Here is a 25,572-nt window from a genome sequence, read left to right on the forward strand (position 1 = left end):
GTGTCTGTGGAACTAAGGAGAAGGAGTTCCTTCGAGAACTGGAGAAGGCACCCACCCCTATTCTGAGGCAATCTTACCAGTCGCTTTTCTCATTCATCCACCCCAGGCCTAAAGCAGATGATCTGATAAGATGTGGTAGTTTAAAGCACTCTGCTGAGAAAAGAACGCTTAACTGGTCAGTTACAGCTCCTCTGTCAGAGGTTTCCAACTAATATAGCAGCACCGTGGTGTCTTCAGCATTTCTTCCAGAGACACCAATTGAGTCCCATGTTTCCACATACACGTTGAGTCACTTTGCAGAAGATTCAGAATGTCTGATTCCACCTCCGTCAAGGAGTTTAGCGGGACGCATCAAGCCTTTCGAGACCGCTGGGCCAAGACAGATGATGAGATGTGCAAACACAGTATGTCTTTCCACTTGCACAATACTCTGAGGAAGGAGTTCTTTGCCAGTTACCTGTACCTCCTGGAGATGATTCCTCTGGGTAAGAAATTTTGGTTACACTATTTTACAGTACGTATACTTACAGTAAAGTTACCCAAGAAAGCACTGGTAATAAGGTAACATGGGTTAGTTTAAGGGATAGGATCAGGGTTAGTAACAGTTATTGTAATTGCTTTTTTACATGCAGAACAGGGCTGTAAAATTAAGTGCTCCCGAAATGTTTGTGTGAATTATGACCCTTTGAAGTTTGTCAGCCCAAAGCCACAGTGTACAAAGATTTTTCAATCTGCATCTGTTAATATTTATGTTACTGGCATGTCTCTATCAAAATTACATTTACATATTTGTGATGATAATTTGAGCAGATACTGGTGAACAGCTTTGCTTAAACCTCAATATCCAACCGATATTCACTGTACAGTATAGGCCTACATATTGTTCATTCATGCAATCAATGTACAGATCCATCATAAACGTGTATGCATGCTGCATTCTTTACATTCCACTGAATATAAAATAGACTTAGTTTTTGTGTTAGCAGCAATGACAGCTGACTTTACAGGCTTTGGAGATGGTGGTTAAGTGTTAAAGGGATAGTTCACCCAAAAATAAGAAATTCTGTCATCATTTACTCACCCTCAATTTGTTCCAAACCAGTATGAGTGACTTTCTTCTGTTGAACACAAAATAAGATATTTTAAAGAGTATTGGTAACCAAAAAGTAAATGGGCCCAGTATTTTTTCCATACTATGGAAGTCAATGGTGCTCCACAACTGTTTGGTTACAAACATTCTTCAAAATATCTTCTTTTGTACAAAGACATTCATACAGTTTTTGAACAACTTGAGGGTGAGTAAATGATGACAGAATTTTTATTTTGGGGTGAACTATCCCTTTAAGGTTAGTGAAACCATTAAGAAAAACAAATGTTCGCCTTTAAGCAACCGTGAATATTATACAATGATTTGGAGTTCATAAACAATTTTGTTTTGTTGTGTTGTTGACAGTAGTCTTTGTCTGATGAATGTGAGCTTGTGTTTTCACTGGTTCATATTTATTTAATCAGGTGGGTAGTGTAAACTGTGGAAACACGTAATCCAGTCTGTCAGTGTTACTGTGAGTTGTTGGTTAGATTGAGAGGCCAGATTTCTTTCAACAGACACATCCAATTTTTGTATTGTTACCGATGAGCTTCTTTTAAGTCATGAAAACAGATATATGAGACAGCACAGGTTAATAAATGAATGACCACACAGGTAAAGTAATCTTCAGATAAACACTCAAATATACTTGACAGTTGATATTAAATTACATGTAAAGGAACAATGGGATATTTGAGGTGAAAATAAACATGGTTCAAGTTCAAAATATTTGAAATAGTTTTTTATTTTATTTAAAAACTGATATACTTTATATACTTTGAACGGTATAAACAGTAACCCAACTGAATATACTAGCTAGAGCTTGCTGTTATCATGCTAAAAGTAACTTTTTTAAACCATTTGTATTGTTTTAATAAGCATAAGGAAGAAACTTAAAATAACAATTATTCAATGTTTGTTTTCCCTGGCTCATGCAAAGCATGATGGGAACTATAAATCCCCTGCCAACTTTCAGCAAAGCTGCATTAATGCAAGTGGAAATTATTAATCAATGCAAATCTCAATGCAAACAGATTAAGTAAACTTAAATTTTACAAATTAAAATAGCTTTTATATACCTAAATTAAGCTTTTAATACATATTTAGTTCATATGAGATCAGCTTTTTGACCAAAAGGAAAGACAGTCATTCATACTTTTAAAGGACCTGTTAAAATGAACTCAGAAAGTATTTTGTGAGAGCTTAAAAGAAAAATGAGTATTAATGTCTGTTTTGGACTTGATAGCTGAAATTAGTGGGTTGTTTTGTTGCCTCTTGACCAATAACGTAAAGCAGATTAAGGTATATATAGAGGACCAAGAAAAAATATACTGGACCAAAATAAAATAGTCCACAAGGAAACATTGCCCAGTGTTACTATTTTCGACTGGACTACTAAACTTGTGGCTCACATGACAAACTCTGCTCACAAAGTCAGGATCACAATCCATTCACTCTGCCAGTTCTCTCACTTATAACACTTCAGCAAGGTCTTCCTGCTAATCATCTGGTGATCTGATGTTTGACTCGAACTTTCCAAGCATGTATCGACTTAATGACTGCTCTGTCCTTTAAGTGACCAGCCATTGAGGGAGCAGATGTTCCAGCTGAACTTAATAATGTGGCATTAGACTGATGCTGACAGAGTTTTGCACGTTGAATTGCTTCAAACCATCTAAACCCCTAAATGTGCCAACGACAAAGCATTCCTTGTATGTAGAACAACACTGTCAATATCAACAGTATCAATACGGGCAACTTGGAATTTCCAATGTTACACCATAAACTGAATGAAAACATTATTAATGCTATTAATAACCGGTACCTTTCAAAGCACTAATTATTTCTAAATGGTGTTGTGAGAAGTGAATGAGAAGACACAACTGCATTGAAACTTCTTTTTATAACTGTATACTTTCCCTTGAGATGCTTTGACCCCATGCACAGATGACCTTCAAATGTCAACATTATTGAATATTAATATTATTATATTCGATTTCGACTAACTAAATTAATGGCCAATTTTTCTCTCTAGCTTGTAAATGTTACAAATTTTCACAATAAACTGAGAACAGTTGTGCATTTTTTACTAAGTGACTGTCTATATGTTTGTTGCCTTACAGTGAAACTCTATGCAGTGACTTGTGAGTATATTAAAGGGGAGAAGCAGTTTTACTACAGGGCACAGAACTTCTACAAGGACGTCCCGGCGTCAGAAGAGGGCATGATGGGAGATTTTTTGGAGATATCTGAGATTGACCTTGAAGGCTCAAGACAGTTCCTGAAGAAATTTGTGGTATGAAATTTTGCCTTTCTCACTGATACTGAATGTTTATTATTCAGTGTACTTAAAAGCGGCTGTATATACAAGAAGAATACTGAAATACACTGTTTTTTTTTTTGTAAGTGTAAGTAAAACAAGGATAATTGGAGTACATTTTACAAGAAACCTTTTCCGTTTTCCTACTTCAAAATGTCATGATTAATTGAATGTGTTACTTGTCATTTCTTTGTAGTTACTTGTGAAATGTATTAGTCATTCCTGATTCAAGTCTATTGTGGTTGTGTCCAAAAGTAAAAAAATCTGTTAATCAGTTGAATGTAGTTCATCAATTTATAAATATCAGACACAGCCTACACCATAAAAACTGATCAGTTGACTTAACTTTAAAAAAGTGAGAAACACATTGCCTTAAAATTATTAAGTAAATAAACTTCATGCGTACTATGTAAGTTACGTGAACTTGACAATTACACATAACTTAATTTTTTCAATTACGTATGGAGTTTATTTACTTAATTTTAAGGCAACAGGTCTCCTTTTTTAAGTTCATTCAACTGATCACTTTTTATAGTGTTTGACAGCAGGCAAATCTTTTCAATTGCATATTGCCTTTGTAGTGTGCTCACACATACTCTTTAAGAGAGCAAGACATAAAGATCAAAAGAGCACACACCTTTACTTTTTGAACATGTGGTTAATTAACACATCCAAGTTGACAAATAGCATTAGCTTCATAAATAGTGTTCAGCTGTTGTGCTAAAACTTTGACCATGAACCTGGACTGGAAGTCTTTAGATTTCTTTAATTTCTTGTGTTATAGCACTCATTATTATTTTTGAACATCAAAAAGTGAAATGTTTTGGGTGTTTTTAATGGTCCCTTATAGGGTCCAGGAAAGGCTGGCACCAAGCGAGCACTAGACTGTGGCTGTGGAATTGGGAGAGTTTCTAAAGGAGTTCTGTTTCCTGTGTTTGAATCCATGGAGATGCTTGACATGATGGAAGATTTCATCCTCCACGCTCATGAGTGTTACCTCGGAGATGACGCAGACCGGGTGGAGGCCTACTACCTTTACAATCTGCAGGAATTCATCCCAGCTACAAAGAGATACGATGTCATCTGGATGCAGTGGGTTGCCTGTGAGTGTGTTGCTTGTGACCATTCATTTGTTATATCATGCTGTATATTTTGCAGTACCGCCTACATCTTATTTTAGTAGTTGCAGGCTATCCTTTTCCATTTTCTGTAATGCGAGCAGCTGTATGCTGGTCAGGGTCTTTTGTTGCAGTATACAGTTTCATCTCCCTGACTGCAGCCTATGTGTATATTTGACATGGGTGACAGAGATATTAATATGAAACTGCTTAAAACCATATAAAGACTTGAGATAGTGAATGAACTCCTTGTGGAGACAGATTTTTTTTAAGACCTAACTGAAGCAACTCACAATCAACATGTATTATTATATACCAGGAACTGTAGCCTAGTGATTAAGCATATGACTCAAATGACCATTCAAGAAGAAAAAGTAATAAATAAATGTATTATATATAAGCAACAGCTGTAGATTGTCCAGATTAAAAAATAATAATAATAAAATAAAATAAAATTGACAGATGTGGCATATACACTCACTGTTGGTACACCTTGCACCTTGTTGGGCACCCTTTTGCCTTCAGAACTGCCTTAATTCTTCATGGCATAGATTCAAGAAGGTGCTGAAATCATTCCTCAGAGATTTTGGTCCATATTGAAATGATAGCATCACGCAGTTGCTGCAGATTTGTCCTATTGGATTGAGATCTGTGACTGTGAAGGCCATTTGAGTTCAGTGAACTCATTGTTCAAGAAACCAATTTGAGATGATTTGAGCTTTGTGAGATGGCGTGTTATCCTGCTGGAAGTAGCCATCAGAAGATGTGTACACTGTGGTCATAAAGGGATGGACATGGTCAGCAACAATACTCATTTAACTCATGGCATTTAAACGTTGCTCAGTTGTCACTTATGGGCCAAGAGTGCCAAGAAAATATCCATCACACCATCACTCCACCTGAACCATTGTTAGAATGCAGGACAGATCCATGCTTTCATGTTGTTTGCACCAAATTCTGACCCTACGATTTGAATATCACAGCAGAAATCGAGACTCATCAGACCAGGCAATGTTATTCCGGTCTTCTACTGTCCAATTTTGGTAAGCCAATGGGAATTGTAGCCTCCGTTTCCTGTTCTGATAGTGGCACCGGTGTGTTCTTCTGCAGCTGTAGTCCATCTGCTTAACTAGGTTGTAACGAGTGGTTATTTGAGTTAATGTTGCCTTTCCAATCAGCTCAAACCAGTCTTGCCATTCTCCTCTGACCTCTGGCAGCAACAAGGTATTTTCGCCCACAGAACTGCCGCTTACTCGATATTTTCTCTTTTTCAGACCATTCTCTGTAAACCCTAGAGATGGTTGTGTGTGAAAATGCCAGAAGATCAGCCATTTCTGAAATATTCAGACCAGTCCGTCTGGCACCAACAACAATGCCACGTTCAAAGTCACTTATATCGGAATAATCTGGACAATCTACTGCTGTTGCTTTTGCATGAACAGTGCCTGTTGTGGACATTTGAAATTTACACACTCTGTTATTCATGAGCCATTTTACATTTTTCAGGTCATCTTACTGATAAGGACCTGATGGAATTTTTAATGCGTGCTAAGGAGAGCTTGAGGCCCAATGGTGTGATTATCATTAAGGATAACATGGCACGGCAGGGCTGCAAGCTGGACCCGATTGACAGCAGCATCATTCGCCACCTGGACATCATGAAGAGCATCATTCAGAAAGCAGGCCTCTCCATACTGGACGTGGAAAAGCAAGAAGGCTTTCCTGAGGCCATCGTACCTGTATGGATGATCGCCATGCAATAAATGAAAGAGATGGGTTAGAAGCAGAGAGTGTTTTCAGATGGATGTGTCGTACATGCACTTAGGTACAGTGGTAGCTATATATTATAAATACATAGTATGTTTTATCCCATTTACCAACTAACATGTCAGAGTGTAGTAATTTCAGTTTATGAACATCTGTTTTTCCCCCCGACGTTTTATTTTTTCAGACTGCTGTCATTGTACAGTGTAGTTTCTACTCATATTATATGTTTACTCATAACATATATAGTGTTTACTTTTTTTAACTATTTAAAATCATGTAGAAGTGCAAAAAAGTTATTTTGGCATTGACAGAAATCTTTAGTGAAGATTTTGTAAAATATAATTTCCATTTTTGTTGAAATGGAACAGATAGGTGTATATAATTGTCTTTCCATTTTTATACATTTACTGTAGTAAAGTAAAATTATTTATTTATTTATTTTTACAAAAAATAATGCTTTTGTCTATGTATTTTTTTGTGATTTAGAGTACAGAAATGTGAATCATTCTGAGTAATAAATAAAAATATATATATATTTTACAATCACATTTCTTTTATTAAAACATATAACAATAAAATATAAGTAACCGAACCACATTCAGATATGTCATGATATCTCCCAAATCCTTATACTATGGGAGACTTATTTCCTTTAAACGACAAAGCCTTCATTATTTTTACATGTGAAATGAGCAAAATATAAAACAACTTATAGCACTAGGGTCTTGCTTACAATGCAGAAGATAAGATAATGAGTATTCGTTGGATATTTCCATGCTCTTGGTGTCTCTGAAAGCAAATATTATATTTAAAGAAAGAAGGATAAATAATGTCAACAAGTTCAAAACTTCATTGTATTCCCCAAACCATGAAAAACCACAATGTTTAGGTAAATGGTTCTCAGATGGTGTCTTCGTAGAGAGGAAGGGAATTATCCCTGGTTTTGACAGACTACTCTTTTGTATCTGCCTTGGGTTCTGTCCAAATCTGTCAGAACGTGTCTGCATAAAGAGCATCACCAAGTCACCTCAAATATTCAGCGTGTAAGCCTCACAAAGATGTCTTGAGCGGTGCAGTGTAAAAATTCAAGCAGGTCCTTTTCGCCATGAATAGACGGTTTGTCAAGAAAAAAAAACGCAAACACTCACAGCACGCAATGCAGGCAGTCTGTTCTGTTTTTGAGTGATCTACGCTGGTTCTTTACCAAGCAAATTCCTTGCACTCACGGGATTTTGCAAATACATTTTTCAAGGTTCCAAACACCCTCAGGCTGCAGTCGTATTTCTTTCATAAATCTCTGTAAATAGCAGCCAAATGTCTATTCGCCTATTCAGAAATGGTTAGCGTACCTGGCAGTTTCTGCTATCAAGTCTAATCTTTCTCGTTTCCCTCACAGGCAGTCTGGCAGCTAATGGTCTGTATTAACAGAAATAACATTAATAAATTTGGTCATATTAGAGCTGAATTGGGCCAAGCTCCAGGCACAGAGAGTCAAACATAACATTGACAGACAACTGGGAGTGTTGCACTGACACAGGTAATTATAGACAAATGATCTTGTGCCTAGACCTGGCAGTGGACAGCGACATCAAAATTCAGGTTTATTTAATTATTATTTCTCATTTTTCAAGAAGATGAATGCTTATTTGTGGTGTCAAAGTTTATGCAAGTTGCTTCAAATCTACTTTTAATCAAATTTAATAAGAATTTATGCTTTTCATAACTAGACTTTAACCCCAAAGTTTAATAACTACAGACTTGATACTGAGAAAATTGGTCCTCAGGGTGAAATCTGATACAACCAATTGACATATTATGGTTTGGCGTTAGGGAAAGAGAAAATATTAAAAAAGTATTTAAATCTCAAATATTCCCTTTAAATCTTTATGAAGGATTGTGATGATTTGGGGCTGGTTCCTGCCAGAAGAGTGACACAGTACAACCATAAACGTTCACAGCTTGTTTTCTGGTGTGGACTCTCGAGCTTATTCTACATGTCAGCTCAAAGGCCAGAGCTCAGTTACACCTTTTTATAGGTCATGCTGATATTCAATAGTTTATTATGCACTACCCCTATCATGTCCTGCTGATAACATCAATTTGATCTCCAAACTGTTCAAACTCTGACAGATTACAGCAACATGAAGGTTTTAAAGGGAATATAATTTCTAAAATGTCAAATGCCTTCTAGTATCACAGTTTTAATATGCAGAAACTATAATGAGTTGATTCCACACAAATCTGCAAACACTGTGGCACTGTCAAATCTTGGAACAGGGCTATCGGGTTGGGTGACCAATGGTGAATGCTTTGGAAACGTTTAAAATATAGACTTGTTAAAGCCAGCATGAAATGGCAGTTGCAATCGTTTTTTCGTCCCTATTGTGACGTATATTGGAGTGAAATGGTTTTTCGAATAGGAAAAACCCATCGTCCATCGTTGTGGTTTGCTATTCCTGTGATGTCATGTGAGTGACAGGTTGTCCCGCCCTCGGGCCAGTAAACACGTCATCAGAGAAGAGAAGAGATGTTATTGCAAGGGAGAGGGAAAGTTATTTTGATTAAAGAGTACAAGGGCACATAAATTAAAGGGGGAAAAAGATGTGCATGGATAAATCATTTACAACAAATATTACATAAAAATATAAGAATTGTCTATTTTGATTTCATGGCCATAACTCCTACTCTGGATGGCGCCATTTCATTATCCAGTATTCAATCCAGCCACGGTAATTTCTTTTAACAAGTTTAGCGAGTTCAATATTATTACTTTTTCTAACTGTGATTATGTTCCACTAACAGTCATAAGTATTTTTGTAAAGATTTATACATCTAACTTTACCATAATAGTGAGAAGAAAATATAGGCCGTTCAAAGTGAATATTTTCCATATTTGAGGGTCAGTGGGAGAAAAAAAAATAAAAAAATAATGTTTACCAGCATGCCATGTGACCATTACCAAGAACGGTGAACATGCATGTGTTGTTAAATTATTGAAATTTTATTATTTTAAGGAAATGTTTTAGGTTAAAGAGGTTTTGGCTGACAAAAAGGTTAGGAACTCCCTGTTTTAGATCGTCAGGTTTTGAAATGGATGTTCAGATGTTCAGCACCATACTATTTCAGAACTGTCTGGTTCATCAATGCGGTCAGACTAGTACTATTGAGGAGAATGCAGTTATGGCCACAGTCACCTTAAAATGTCAGCCGCAAACCACGGCTGCCCCATCAACAATCATGTGACCTTGTTTGGCCTGGCCTGATGTGGTTGATTGGTTGCTGAGGTCAGACATTTGTCCTTGTGACTGGATAGGGCTTTTACAGTGCGGGGGATTAAAATTGTCCACACTGGCATAAACAGTAAACATAGTTGCCTTTAGATTCGATGCCTGTTTTCCGAATTAGCGCAACCTCAGCTATCAGACTGACTAGTAACATGTGTTAGTTCTGCCACAACTAAGCCAGAAGCTTGTTTTGTGTGCCGTATCCCAGTTTAAGTGAGAGGAAAACATTGCTATTTCACTACTTTGCAGGGGTCTTCCAGCATAATTATGCCAAAGAAGGGAAGGAAATGATGTGTGCAAGCCCATTAACTAACTCAAGCTAATTAGCTACAGCTAGCACCTAATTTAATGTCGTTGTACAAAGTTTAATTGTAAACCCACCCAATTTGATTCAAAGGAGTGGGTGACATAACACAATCTGTCTCTTGTAATCTGTTGGTTTTGCTCTTTGTGAAAAACTTGTATAATCACCTTGTAGGCATTTTCTTTTCCTCTCAGGCTTTGGAAGAATACTTCCTCATGCTGGTTTCAATTCACTAACCTTTCAGATCACATTATAATGAGCCAAAATAACTCTCACATGCACACTGAACCTGCCCGAACCGTTTTCCACCAAAGCCATTCAGGTTCATGATTCACTATTGGTTTCCACAGCAAGAGGGGGAAGATGTTTTTGTTGTTAAGAACAATCTCTCCCATTTCAGATTGTTCTGTGGTGAACTGCAGCTTGGCTCGTGAGAGCAGATCACCGCGAAAGAAAATAAATAAGAGGGTAAAATATAGAGAGAGCCTAGGAGAGCCATTAAATCTAACTGGACCAAAAAAAAAAAAAAAGAGTGGACGAAGCGGCAGGTATTTCCTGCTTCTTGATCTTCTGAAGCTGAGCTCATTTTTCCCCACTGGGGGTTCAGGCTTGGTTTGTATAATAACTTGTGGGATAATGCCAACAGACTATTATTAATTTTTCTTTGGGAGCAGAATAGTTTGGAGGAAAAAATGACATTACTTAAAATAAATGTCTGGTGATCTGTGTATCATCTTGATTGTAATATGTTTAGCATGGAAATATATGTTGGATGTATACATTTCAATTCAAGGTTAAATTACTGGTTAAGAAATCCCTGCGATATGGATATCATGGATTGCATCCGGACCGGTACAGAACAAAATGATCAGATTCATACAGTATGTTAGTCAAACCTGCTCATGATTGATTTTCTCATAGATACCATAGGGCATATATATATATATATATTATATGTAATTATATACATAAACATGATGGCCAGTGAGTGGCCTGACTTAAGGGGACTAAGATACACTTCTTGCCCCTTCACCACTGTGCCCTTCAGTGCAGCACTTGTAATGTACTGTAAGTCACTTAAAACAACAACAACAACAACAAAAAAAAAACTGTTAAACAACCACCAACATCATTGAATACATTTAGGACTAATGCAATTACATTTACAGCTCACAACATGTTGATTCATTTTCATTCATTTCACATTGGTTGGCTCCAACCAAAGAATGCTGAATTTTCCTAAGCAAACAGCCATCTCTCGGCCACAGCAAAGCCCTTGCTAATGAGAGAGCAGGCAGCTCGCTCATCAATTTCAAGTACGATTTATGAACCGAGCTGAGAAATATGACTTTAATAATGGTAACAAATGGCAGAGCTGCTGTCGGGATTGGCACATGGTAGCAAGACCGAAGCTATAGAGGAAAATAACACCCCAAGGCCAACCACTTTTTGGCAAAGTCATTCTAATGAACTGTGAAAATGCTTTGCAGTGTGTCAGATATGGGCACCGCAGAAACTGGCTCTATAAACTCCTGATTAAACTACAGTTTCTGTGGCTTTGCCATCGTTTAACTGTGTTACAGGCTCTGTAGTCATAATTGTGGGTGCAGAGGTTAACAGAAATATGGAGATGGCTCTGCCTGGCGCTAGTGAACCTCAGACATGGTCTTGTGCAGTTACTATTTTTAAAGATCCAAATGGAACCTGGAGTTTTTAAGACGGCCTGGAAATCAGTTTCTTTGCTATTCCTACAGCAAATTTGGAATGTGTGAAAGGATTAGGACATGCACTGGCTGGAGAAATTGCGCTGACAGCTCACCGCATTTTCCATGCCCACGTCTTAGGACAATTTGACAGGGACAATTTTAGTTTTATTACTCGGGATGTATTAAGCTAATCCAAACGATGTCAGGAAAATGAATGTAGTCACTTCCCATCAATGACTTCCATGTAATCCTTATTATCTATTCTTAAACCCTTATTCAGTGACCATATTAACTCCAATAGTTTAATAGGCATAATTTAAAATGCTGACACCCCGCAGATTCTTAACATAAATGGTCATATTTTATGAGTCTCTCTTACCAGGAAAGAGATGTTGTTCATTGTCACATGACGTTAAAGAATACCGACAACTCCTGAATCCCCTGGCTTTAACTCCGCTCCATATCCCACGCAAACACATCTTGTTGGCAGATGTGGCGACACCACAAACACTTCAAAGTGCCTGCACTTAGACCTTCTCCATGCACTGACGCCAACTGTAAAAAGTGCCGGACATATGGGTTGGAAAATATTAAACCTTTCAAACAGCGACTGGGCAGCCTGCTCTTGTTAGGAGAAAATATTTTTATTACTCATCATTTAGTACTGTTGAGTGCAAATTGTGACAAAGACCTTCATGAGTCATCATCACTGCAAAGCAAAGCTGACAGAAGCGAACAGATCTCAGTTACACGGTATCACGCTGTGTTAAATGGAGCTAGTACATGTTGAGGGAAAGAGATTGTTAGGGTAAAAGTAAAAATGGCCCGTTCACACAAAAAACAACAATTATAGATTACTATAACTAGTGTCCACACCGACGGACAATAAAGGTATTTATTAGCTTATGCTGCTTTAAATGCTTAAAGTCCAGTGGTTTACGGTTCATATATGGTTACACTTATTTTAAGGCTTTGTTGGCTTTAATAATGAAGTTAGTTACTTGTAATTATGCATAATTTACTGTTATTACTATAGCAAGCGTTTGTAGTAAAGTTTAACTACGTAAATAAAGTGTATAAATATGAAATAAAATAAACCACCTTAAAATAAAGTGTTACCAAAAATTTCTAAAAGTGATTCCAAAGATAGGCTATTGTTCCTCTGTGTCCTTATCGTTATCCACCATATTTTGCAATGCATAATAATTCTGTGAATGTGCGGGATCATTAGCCTAGGTAAATAACAAAAAAATTAACAGTAAAAAATAGTAAAGCTATTTGCACTACAAACTGGCCGTAACCATGTCTTGAAGCAACAAAACTGACACTGGTAGGTTATGTAAATGGCAACATGACAAATATAGTACATCCAGATGACATTCATAATACAATTCACTTCACAGTAATTACTTATTCATTAGAAAAATACGCGATTTCTGTATGCAATTTCAGATGTAGAGTTTTTAAATGCTTTGTTTCTCCCATCACTATATGAAAGAAGAGCCAGTTTCATTTGGATGAGCTGTCTGACAATACATACATATATGACAATACATGTATTGCGGTCAACAGTACAGTGTTGCCATGGGTGAATGTGAAATTAATAAGAAATATCAGAACACTGGATTGAATAATTGACCAATCAGAATCAAGTATTCCAGAGACCTGTGTCAGCAGTTACCATCATGAGTCAATCAGTTAATACAATGCAGCTGTAACAGAGATGCAGTGTGAAAGCCGTGGGTTGCTGGAGCTCTAGGGCTCTAATATTTTCCCATGAACATGAAGCAAATGCACAGTATATTCTTCCTGTTGTGGTGAGAGGCAACAGGGAGACATCTTATTCAATCTGACATCTCAGGGGACAGACATTTAAAAAAAAAAAAACTCCTCAAAGCTCTTGAGTGACTCTAAAAGTTTGGGTTGATGTAATCGCACATGGCAAACAATGAGAAAATCTCTCCTCTTGAATATCGCACCATGGACATGCATGCTTTGGTTCACTTGTAACTGAAAACACACGTATGACACGCTCTGCAAACAGACAGATCTCCATCAGGGAAGAAAAATGAAGTGCGGGAAGTGAAAATTGAGTGTTTTTTCCCCCTGAGTGACAGTTCATTTGCAGGCCAGTGAGATCTGATTCCATCTGTTTCTGTCACTCTCAGTTATTTTTCATTTGGACTGAATGAACAAGGAAAAATAATGACTTAACCTCATTAACTCCATAAGAGGTTTGTTTCCCATTAGTGCCTAAATGAAGTTTTTCCAAGTGAATCGTCAAAGATGGGACCCTCAGGGCACACTGTCAGTTGGGAAATGATTTACCTATTTAGAGTCAAAATGTGTTTACTGAATGTGTGTGTTTCTGAATGTGCTTCATTTGCCATTTTCAGTGTTGACATATTTGAGCTGTTGCAATTCGGATTTGGATGTCGCAATAGTCAAGTCATCTTCATTTATATAGCGCTTTTAACAATGTAGATTGTTTCAAAGCAGCTTTACAGAGACAAACTTATAATTTAAGGTAACAAAGATTGTTTTGGCTTTATAACGGTTCTTTAATAAAGTTATTTTCCAGCTAAAGTTAGTTTTGATTGATTCGCTTCCGTCGCAACAATCATTTGTTATTAAATTAGGGGCCGCTAAGACGACACCATTCTCTCTACACAGACTTTAAACGCGAACCTGTGAGAAACGCTGATGGCGTTCACATGCGCATTAAGAATTGGTTCTATAGTTATGTGCGTTTGAATATATGTATGCAGGATTGTTATTCCCTACAAACCAAGCCTAAACAAATTACTGGTGTTTCCTTATAATTTTTGATACAGAATTTTATTTGATTTGATCAATTCGGGGTAGATACGCGAATTGAGTTTCCCGACGACGCTTTATCTGTAGAGTGGGAAAGGGATTCTCCATAGGCAGAGACTAGTTGGCACTTCAGCACTGCATTGTCATCGGTCCAGGCGCAGGTCCTTCATCAGATTTGGATATGGCCTGGATCCGGCAGGCTGCGGGAAAACCTCGGGACAAACAAAAGACACTAAAATTAGCGTAGATGCCATTCTTCTCATGATGTAACGAGTACATCAGGATTTATGGGAAGTGTTCCCGGTTCCAGCTGACCTAATCTATGCAGCCTAACACTGAATTATAGAAGTCTATAATGTATTATGTGAATGCTAGGTCAAAGAGATGTGTCTTTAGTCTAGCTTTGAACTGACAGAGTGTGTCTGCTTCCCGGACAATGGTAGGAAGACTGTTCCAAAGTTTTGGTGCTAAATAGGAGAAGGATCTACCGCCAGCAGTCGATTTTGATATTCTAGGTATTACCAACTGGCCGGAATTTTGAGATCGCAATAGACGCAATAGAAGGACTATAATGCATTAAGAGCTCGCTCAAGTACTGCGGAGCTAAACCATTTAGTGCTTTGTAAGTGATCAGCAATATTTTAAAATTGATGCAATGTTTAATAGGGAGCCAGTGCAGTTTTGACAGAACTGGGCTAATATGGTCATACTTCCTGGTTCTGGTAAGAACTCGAGCTGCTGCGTTTTGAACCAGCTGTAGTTTGTTTATTAAGCGTGCGGGGCAACCACCCAGTAGAGCATTACAATAATCTAGCCTTGAGGTCATGAACGCATGAACTAATTGTTCCGCATTTGTCAATGAGAGCATATGACGTAATTTATATATATTTTTAAGATGGAAAAATGCAGTTTTACAGATACTAGACACAATGAAAGATTGGTATAAAAGAGCACACCCAGGTTCCTAACTGACGACGAAGACTTAACAGAGCAGCCATCAAGTGTTAGACAGTATTCTAGGTTATTACGTGTGGGAGTTTTTTGTCCAATAATTAGAATCTCTGTTTTTTCAGAATTTAGAAGTAGGAAATTACGAGTCATCCAATTTTTTATATCAGCTATGCATTCCGTTAATTTTGTGAATTGGTAGGTTTCGTTTGGTTTTCAGCTGAAGAAATATACAGCTGAGTATCGTCGGCATATCAATGAAAGCTAATTCCATGTTTCCTAATGATATCTCCTAATGGTAGCATGTACAGAGTGAACAGCAGCGGTCCTAGTACTGAGCCTTGTGGTACGCCATACTGAACTTGTGATCGATGAGATACAGTATTAGGCTTATTGTCACAATCCACACACACAGGAAACAGGGAAGATCCAAGCGCAGTATGTATTTATTAAAGGGTAATCCAATCTCATAAACAGTCCAGGCAGGGGTCAAAACCAAAGTAGCAATCCAACATAAACAAGAACAATACAAAAGGGCAAAAACAGAACTCTGAAGTGGCGTGATATACAACAAGGACTCCGTGACACATACTAAAACAGACAGGGTTATTTACACAGGGAAATGACAATGCTAATGGGGAATTGGCTGAGTGCAATGATTAATGACAAGGGACAGCTGAGTGCAATGATGAGACAAGGATCGTGGGGAATGTAGTTCAAAATGTGACAGACACCGTGAGGAAGGAGGACATCTAGTGGACCCCTGGAGAACACAACCTGACACCGTGACACTTATAGCACAATTTCAAAGCATAAGTTTGAAAATATGGTGCTAGCATGTAATATATTACATCATTTTTCTGCACTAAAGCAAACCAGTTTTTCCATTTTAACTCCATAATGCATGTTTACACACACACACACACACACACACACACACACACACACAAAGACAAATGTTGTTGTTTTTTCAATGCTATTGGGATATGTCATTATGAAAATATATTTCAATGGTCTATAAACATTTCACAAAGTCTTTGTAAGCTATTAATCAGATTATTCAGAATTTATTCAGAAATTTATTCTGAATAAAAGAGACTGCGTTTTTTTACAGTGTGTTCAGGGGACAGGCAGCGGATAGTGAGGAGATGTTTGCTGGATGTGACAAAATATGTTTTGGCCTAAAAAACGTGTGACATTGCTTAGAGCACCTTTAACAATGTCTATTTGATGTTTTTGTTTTTGAATTATCCTCGTTGGGGACAATTCATTTGCAGTTAATCTGATTAAAGGGATTTCTTTCTCTTTTCTCTCAATATTGAAATTAAAATTATACAAATATATTTTTATATTATTATATGTATATTATAAAAATATAATAGAAACAATAAATTAATTAAATAATAGATAAATAAGAAAAAATAAAAATAAAAATTGATTTACAGTTAATTGATTATATAATTGATTTACATTTTTATGTGTTTAGTGTGTTTTTTCTTTTACATATTTAACATATGTTTTCTAACCTATGGGGTTTTTTTTTTGTGCCTTTTTTTATCTAGACTGTATAAAACTCCCATAGCAGCATTAATAGTGTCATCACCATAGAGATTTTACTAGACTCTGGTACTTTTATAGTCCTGCTAGACATCATACACTAAACAAACAGCTACAACACCGCGCCATAAATATGTAGCAAATTAAACCAGTTAAGGATGTCACAGGAAAATTGGTGAAGTTAGGCATGTTTTGTATACATATAACTTACACTAAAATAAAGACAGATGCCTTTCGTTTCCCTTCTCTTCGAATTCAGCTGAGCTAAAGCAAAACCACATTTTCAGGGTCCCTCACTGGCTGCATGTCGTTTCAGCTCTTCAGTATAAGAAGTGGGGGAAAAAAACTTGTTTACCTTCACAAAGTCTCTTGACAGTGTCAGGCTATTGTACGTAATGAGAAGTGCCAGAGGTTGGAGGCAGATTGACGTGTATCCTCCACACTGTATATGCATTGATGAAAACATGTCAGCCAGGACTGGATAATTATGACTTGCCACCCACTTAAGGACACTGCTGTATGAATGAACATTAGTCCTACTGAGGAGGACGCAATTTTGCAAAATTGTTTGGATTAAATTCACCATTCATATGGTAATTGTTCAGCGTAAGCTGTCCGCCATATTGGAACAGTCAAAGCCAGTCTGTGAACATTCGAGAGCAAGTTGACTGTGTCTGCAATCATAGTTAGACGTATGAATACCTGCTGTAGAATTTCCCAAACTAACATAATACAAGAAGACGAATGCGTCAACTAACACGACACTAAAAAGGTTACCATGGTAAAAGTAAATCTATATCTCACCGGTTTCACAACCAGAAGCGGCGCAGCAATATTGTGGCATCATTCATTCTTGAGGTCCGAAATTTTAGTTTTTCCGCTTTCGTCATTTGGTGGCTCTGAATTGTCGAAACACCTCTCAAAATGCTTGCTACAGATGCGGAAAATGCAGAAAATTTTACCCGATCCGAATTTATTTATGATGGACGAAAGTTTTGGAGACAGTGTGTAAATGTGATTGACACAACGTGAGGTCGTATTTATTTTTTAACGTGCAAAAAATTCGGACGAGAGTGCAAAAACCTTGAGTGTCAACATGCTGACCATTCCAAGATGGCGGGCACACCGGCGTGTCTGGAGCGGTCGAGTGTGGCTTCTACGTATATACTGTATATCTATGGTTATCGTCTCTGTGTAAACTACAAAAATGCAAATTTGTGAAAATGGTGACATCATGCGCAAGCATATTACATTTTCTGTCTATGGAAACATAGTGTTTCTTTACAAAGTTATATTGCCAACTACTGGCCTGGCACGTAGCCTATAATACAGCGTTTTTTAGTTGTTTTCGCAGATGTGAATGGTGATCATTTCTGTTTTTCATTTGCCAGTACATTATTTAGTACATTATTGTCATGTAAGCGTACCCTAAAACAAATAAATAAAAATGTATAAAAAAAAAAACTATATGGACATGAAAACCAACACTAATAAAATGACAAAAACACACACCAAAATTACTAAAATTGACTAAATTATTAAAATGACCAAAACTTTACTAAATTACTAAAATTACTAAAATGAAAGAAAAACTGAAAATATAAAAATTAAATCTAATTCTTATTTCTAATTCTAAATATTATCAATAATAATGATATGAAAATAACACTGTGTTGGATACTCATTTTGGAAGTTAATAAAAAAAAGAGAAAACATCAGATGTCATGTAAAAATGACCACATATAACCCACTCTGTCTGACAATATAAAAACGTTGTGCATTGCGTTCTGGGAAATATTAGCCATTACTCATATTATTCAGCATTACATTCCATGCCACTAGAAATAAAGCACAGCTAACATTTGCTAACCTGTTTCGATTTAGTCTGGACTGTCTTCAGTTCTGTCCTAAGTCAAACATATTAGTCTTAAACGTAAACTACATCTAAGTATCATCGACAGGGGAAAACCTGTTAACATACACACATGTAAGCCTTGAAACTGCATACACAGCTGTTGTTTCGCTCATTTGCCATGCTGAAGGTTAAACCAAACAAGTGTTTTATTACAGCTGTTATGGTTTTGTTTGCTTCCAAATGAAGCCAACTTGACTGAGGATAATTAAATGATTTTAGATGATTTTTTTTTTAAAAAGAAAAAAAAGAAAAGCAAACCCATAATCAACACTGTTGTCTTGCGATGGACAAGCTGACACATCAAAGAAAGCCTGTGGCCTCTTGTTAAAACTCAACAACATCTCACGCTGCTGTAAACCTTCCACAAAACACACAGGCAGCACTTTCCTCCAACGCAAAATAACTGTAAACGTTTAATTACATTCATAAAGTAGATAGAGGCAGTAAATCACCCAGCCGCATGTGTGTGTGTGTGCATTTGTGTTTAATATAACAACAGAACAAATGCATTACAGTAACTGTTCTTCACATTAGGGGGGCTGCTATTGGGTGGGGTGCGCACAACAGTGGCATGCTTGTATTGAAGAAGGTGGCTGCGACTGTGCCAGTTTCTCCTGTAGTAAATACATTACAAATCCCATATAAACTATTCTAGGCCTTGCGGCTGGTGTTGAGTGCATCTTGAGGTGGGCTGAGTGGGTTGCGGGCACAGAGTGGCTGCTGATGGGGGCTCAGGGTGGGCCAATTCCATCTTGCTGATGGGTACACTTCAAAACAATTATGACCAGATGTTCATTAATGAGCTTTTAGAAAAGCACTGGGAGAGAAAGAGAGCAAATGCAAGAACTAGTTGTTGTTTAAGTGTTTCAAATATTTTGCTCAAAAAGCGAATAGTGCTGAAAACTAAATCTCTTTTTTTGGAGAAATGTGAGAAACCAAGCGAATTTCATGTGGTTCGTTTCCGCACATGCATTTTTCGAAACACTGTATAACAAAATACTCAGAAAGAGTTTCCTGCTGAGCAAAACGTACAGCACAACCAGTGAAGTCCAATTCCCGAGCTAATGACTCTTATATGGTTCTTTTTAGTGAATCAAAAACTTAAGGTACATCCCAATTTCAGTACTCAACTGTTGCAGCTTTAATTACATATTGGAGGGGGAAGAGCTATCAGACTCCGATGCTGGATGACAAAACACCAGTTGGTTGAGTACATAGTACTCAGTATAAGTGCATAGTTTGTCATTTTGGGACACAACTATTCAGTGCGACCAGTGAAGTCTGATTCCCAAGCAAAGACTCTTTTGAGCCAGTTGTTTTTAAATGTACAGTACCAGTCAAAAGTTTGGAAACACTACTATTTTTAATGTTTTTGAAAGAAGTCTCTTATGCTCATCAAGCCTGCAGTTAAAAAAAAAAAAAAAAAACAGTAATATTATGAAATATTATTACAATTTAAAATAATGGTTCTCTTTTTTAATATACTTTAAAATGTCATTTATTTTTGTGATGCAAAGCTGAATTTTCATCAGCAAGTACTCCAGTCTTTGGTGTCTTATGATCCTTCAGAAATCATTCTAATATGCTGATTTATGATCAGTGTTGGAAACAGTTGTGCTGCTTAATATTTTTTTATAACCTGAGATACTTTTTTCAGGATTATTTGATGAATAAAAAGTTAAAAAGAACTGTATTTATTTAGAATAGAAATCTTTTGTAACAATATACACTACCGTTCAAAAGTTTGGGAACAATAACTTCTTTTTTTTAAAAGAAATTAGTACTTTAATTCAACAAGGATGCGTTAAATTGATAAAAGGTGAGGGTAACGATTTATATTGTTAGAAATTTTTTTATTTTGAATAAATGCTGTTTTTATGAATAAATGCTGTTAACGTTTTACTCATCAATGAATCCTGAAAAAAGTATTCCAAAAAAATATATTAAACAGCACAACTGTTTCCATCATTGATAATAACTGAGTATCAAATTATCATATTAGAATGATTTCTGAAGGATCATAAGACACCAAAGACTGGAGTACTTGCTGATGAAAATTCAGCTTTGCATCACAAAAATAAATTACATTTTAAAATATATTAAAAAAGAGAACCATTATTTTAAATTGTAATAATATTTCATAATATTACTGTTTTTTTTGTTTGTTTTTTGTTTTTAACTATAAGAGACTTCTTTCAAAAGCATTAAAAATAGTAATGTTTCCAAACTTTTGACTGGTACTGTACGTTTACATTTAATCATTTATCCAAAGCGACTTACAAATGAGGAGAGCATTAGAAGCAATCAAACCAACAATAGGGCAAGTGCTTTCCCAGTTAGTCCAGCACACGTAGCAAGTTTTTTTTTTTTTTATTATAAATAAAATTCTAAGTGTTAGTATCAATGGGTCAAGTGTTGAAGTGTTTTTTTTTTTTTTTTTTTTTTTTGTGCATCACTAATGAATAAAGATAATCTGACTCACATACTAAACTGTCTGCAAGTCAATAATGTCATATCCGGCTCCATGAACCAATAATTGATACTGTGTTATGTTGAACTTACGGTTCATGAGAAATCAGTGAAGTAGCCTAAGTAAATATCTTTACATTCAAAGTTAAGGAACCAGAATCATTAAATTCCTTGCAATTCTCATTCCTACCAACAAGATCTCAGCAAACAGTAAATGACTCGTGATTCATACAGCATATTATGTTTAACGTTAAACAATGTCAGACTTCACTGTAAAATACTTAAATGATCACATTAGAATGTCTTTCATTAACTATTCAAATCATCCGTTGTGTAGAATCTTGAGACTGATAATGTACCATAAATGGTTTATTTTCTCAGGTTATTCAGTCACTCTTGTGTGTGAATGAATGAGTGTGTGAATTCTCCATCTTGCAGTTATCATCCATATCCTCTTTTGTATTCCATACAATTACATTATACAGGGTTGAAGGTAAGTAAATGATGACAGAATTTTCATTATAGGGTGAACAAATCTTTATAAAGACAGCAAGATTTGAACATAAATACAATGGAGGGGCTAGTTTCATTTGAACTAGTTTATGTTAAACTAATATATACTTTTCTCGATAAAAAAATCATGTCTTTCTCAACTATTTACCGATTTCTGCGTAGAGAGCATTTCTGTGGAACTGTCTTTATTGTCTTACATACCCTTGTTTCATCTTGAAATTTGTTTTGCTGTATGTCTGAGGTTTCTGCCAGATGTGCTGAGGGTGGCTAAACAGGAAACTTGCAGAGAAGTCCTGGATCAGAGCCTGGACTGGTCAGAGCAAAGCTGCAAATTCAAGTGCTTTTGGCACAAATATAGGTGGAGTTATAGCTTCAGGTGACACTATTCAGGAAATGTGCCAAAATGTTCTTGTTCTGGTGACCTCTAGTAACTTAACTCACAGGTTATAAGTTAAATATGTCAATCAATGCCACATCATGCCAGTAGGGCTAAATATAGGGAACGTGAAAAGAGAGCACTGTTTAAAAAATGGAGAGAAAAAAAGAAAAAGTCTCATAGTGTACCTTTAACATGACAAAAAAAAAAACCAATTAATAATCAAATAATGCAATCACTGTTAATTCAGTGCATGCTAAGGAGAATGAAATACAACTTCAAAACTTCCAGTGTAAGACTATTTTGAAAAAAAAAAACAGCTTTAATCCAACCCACATTGTTCATTGGTTCAACATTTTCCTACAAAAATACCAGTTAATCAATATTTACTTGACCTAAAAAAATGGTCACACTTTGTATTAGGTGTCATCAATACTTGCAAAACTCTTGCTATGCTGCTATTGAGATGGGATACAGGGAAGGTTAGGGACAGGTTTGGTGGTATAGGTAGGTTTAAAGGTGTGTTAAGGTGTAAGGGACGGGTCAACAGTGTAATTATAGATGTCATTACAGAAATTAATTACATATGTAATTATATGCAGGTATTTTTAATGTCAAATCATGTATACAAAAAGTGCATTGTACAGTTAAAGACAACTAATATAAATTGGGACCAAAATATTCAGGGAATGATCACATGGTAATTTCTGTCCTTTTAAATCATCGCAGGACATCACACAGATCCGCCTCTGGTCCCCTAAACCCTTTACAGATGGAAACGACTGGAAACTGAAACTCTGTCTCGCAGCGTAAACAGAGAGAACCGCTCTGTGACGGACACAAATGTGGGAGAGTCAAAACGTGGGATTTGAGCCCATTACATCCGCCTGCTTTGACAGCTTTGACCCCTAATCATCCCCATATTGACCTCAACCTTCCTTGAGGTCAACCATCAATTGGCTGTTTGTCTTTTTGACCCGTTCCCTGACTGATTAAGGGAAGTGCATTTTTATTGATGGCTAAAAGTCAAAGCGAGGCCACAATGTGCACTTGCTGTTCCTGCGCTGATTCCTACTTAATTGCCTATACTGATCTGTTCTATCTTCCCAAGACACACAAGCAATAGAGCAAAACTTCCTGTTTCCCTTACATGGTTTGAAATGTCAAACTTTATCTAATGTGTGAATTTATCTGGCTCACAAAATAAATATCTCTTCATATTGGACTGTACAGCCACAGTTTTGTTAAATATATCATGCCGGTAGGGGTAAATTATGTAAGGTAACGTGAAAAAGAGCAGTGTAAAAAAAAGAATAAAAAAAATAAAGGTTTGCAAGTGCATAAAAAATGAAGACAGCTGTTCACATGACTTTTTGTTATGTAGTCATACCATCATTGTAAAATATTAACTTTAAGTAACTCTAAGAAGATAAAGCTGTATTCATTTTCATTGCAATTTTTTTGTTTTATTCACATGGGTTTAAAACGTTCAATTTTATGTGATTCATCTGGTTTTCTAATAGAATGGAGACCCAAATCCTCCTTTTTTTATCTTTCTCAGCCAAAAGAAAGCTATTTTATGTTTTAACACAAAATGAATCTTTCAATATTTTTTCTCTCTCTCTTTCAAATCATTCCATATGATTCATATGTACCTATATTATATCTAAAAGAAACTTTATCTGTCTAATTTTAGATAGCCAAGCTGAACTTGTTACCAAGGTGTTGGGTGATGTTACTTGCACAAATTACTCCATTTAGGACATTCATGGTTAATATTACTCATGCCAAGATTCTTATGTTATTTCAATCCTGCAATAAACGTGCTTTTATTAATGGAGAGGACTAGGTTGTATCTCATAAAAACATATTCTGAATTCATTCATTCAGAGTGTTTTGACTCTACAGTTTCACTCAACACATCTGAACAATAAAGTGCAAGTTTATTCTGCCAATGGCACACAATCTAACATTGCCATTCTCTCTCTGAAGTTTAAACATATGAACTAATGAACTACAAATTCAGGCTCCTTGTTTTTTGGGTCACGGTGGACGTTCCTCACAGGCTTTTCTTGTAACTAGGAATATGGTCAGGTCTGTGCCAAAGACTCTTCCATCTTAATTTAAAACAAGCTCACGTTCACTCGCCCTGCCATATGGAGCCCACGCATCAGTCTGTCTTCTCAAAGTCTACATTTATCCTTTCCTGAGGTGTTTCTCCTTTAAAGTGCACAAATAATTCCAGATGGATCAAAGATGTGAGTCTGCCTTTAAAAAGCTGCTGTAAAGTGATAGTGATTGTTTGGTTGCCCTGTGTAGGGCAATTAACAGTGCTTGACATTTTAACTAAATACAGTTGAGGAATGGTTGGGGGGGGGGGCAGAGGCATATTTGTCCTCTGCGCGTTGACATACAGACCTAGATAAAAAAAAAAAAAAAAAAGCTCAGAGAGAGCAGAAGAGAAAAAGAGAGAGACTAGAGAGAATTAAGGTGACCGTTAGCTGCAAGTCTTTATTTATGGTTTTCTGTCTGGATGAAGTGTTATGTAATGGCAATGGGCCAAACGCATTGAATCTGTCAAAGATGGCTGCCAATTTAAATGAATTAATGGGTGATAGACTATTTGTGAAGAATCACTCTAAGAGACATTTAAAAATATATGTGAAGCATTTAGATGGTGTCATGTTTGACATATTGACATATTGTATAGAAAAAAGACTCAAAAGAGTGCATTTTCAAAAGTTTCGCAGGTTCCACATTAAATCAGACACAGATGTACATCTGTGAAAACTGATTACATTTAAATTTATTTAAAATATAAATACAGTATATTCATTAATTCATTCAGTGACCAGAGTTGCCTTGTTTTGCAGTTTGGAAACCCTCTAAAAATCCTACCCTACTACTAATATAGACAATTCCGTATATTATGCCCGTGAAAAAGTAAGTACACCCTTTTGAATTCTATACTTTTATGCATCAAGACATAATACAAAAAAAACATCTGGTCCTTGGCAACCTCAGATGACCAACAACACGTGACATGTTGTGTCATTATTTATTTAACAAAAATAAAGCAAAAATGTGTGACAAACTAAGTATAATTTTTAGCAGCAATAACGTGTCATTAAGTAATCATTTTCTGTATGAATTTATCAGTCTCTCAAATCGTTCTGGAGAACACGATGTGTATATATCGTATTATAACACTTCATATGCTGTGTTTGATAATATTAAAATAATAAAAAAAGAGATATTTTCTGAATAATGAAAATGATTATTTATCCATTCATTCATTTATGCACTGTGGCCAGAGTTGTCTTGTTTTTTCCTGTCCAATTGGGAAACCCTCTAAATCGAAATGAATTACTGTGTATCTTTCAGTGACTAT

General features: G+C 36.3%; 1 protein-coding gene across 2 annotated transcripts; it reads left to right on the top strand.

Annotated features, from left to right (window-relative positions):
- On the top strand, nucleotides 1-6,831 carry ntmt2 (N-terminal Xaa-Pro-Lys N-methyltransferase). 2 transcript variants are annotated; one of them, XM_079889001.1, is made up of 4 exons: nucleotides 1-485; nucleotides 3,211-3,383; nucleotides 4,258-4,510; nucleotides 6,032-6,831. In XM_079889001.1, the coding sequence occupies exons 1-4, from the start codon at nucleotides 311-313 to the stop codon at nucleotides 6,286-6,288; spliced, it is 858 nt and encodes a 285-aa protein (XP_079745127.1). In that variant the 5' UTR covers nucleotides 1-310; the 3' UTR covers nucleotides 6,289-6,831. The 2 variants fall into 2 exon arrangements, with proteins under 2 accessions (XP_079745127.1, XP_079745128.1); XM_079889002.1 differs by having other exon boundaries at nucleotides 105-485; nucleotides 4,357-4,510; nucleotides 6,032-6,417.
- Nucleotides 6,832-25,572: the final 18,741 nt, after the last annotated feature.

Source organism: Squalius cephalus (genome assembly GCF_949319135.1).
Source record: "Squalius cephalus genome assembly, chromosome: 12".
Classification (NCBI taxonomy): Eukaryota; Metazoa; Chordata; class Actinopteri; order Cypriniformes; family Leuciscidae; genus Squalius; species Squalius cephalus.

Excerpts from the sequence above, each read along its gene's own strand:
- ntmt2 (XM_079889001.1), top strand. The coding sequence starts at position 311 with ATGTCTGATTCCACCTCCGTCAAGGAGTTTAGCGGGACGCATCAAGCC. Across the intron at positions 486-3,210 it reads CCTGGAGATGATTCCTCTGG|TGAAACTCTATGCAGTGACT; the intron begins GTAAGAAATTTT and ends GTTGCCTTACAG. Across the intron at positions 3,384-4,257 it reads AGTTCCTGAAGAAATTTGTG|GGTCCAGGAAAGGCTGGCAC; the intron begins GTATGAAATTTT and ends GGTCCCTTATAG.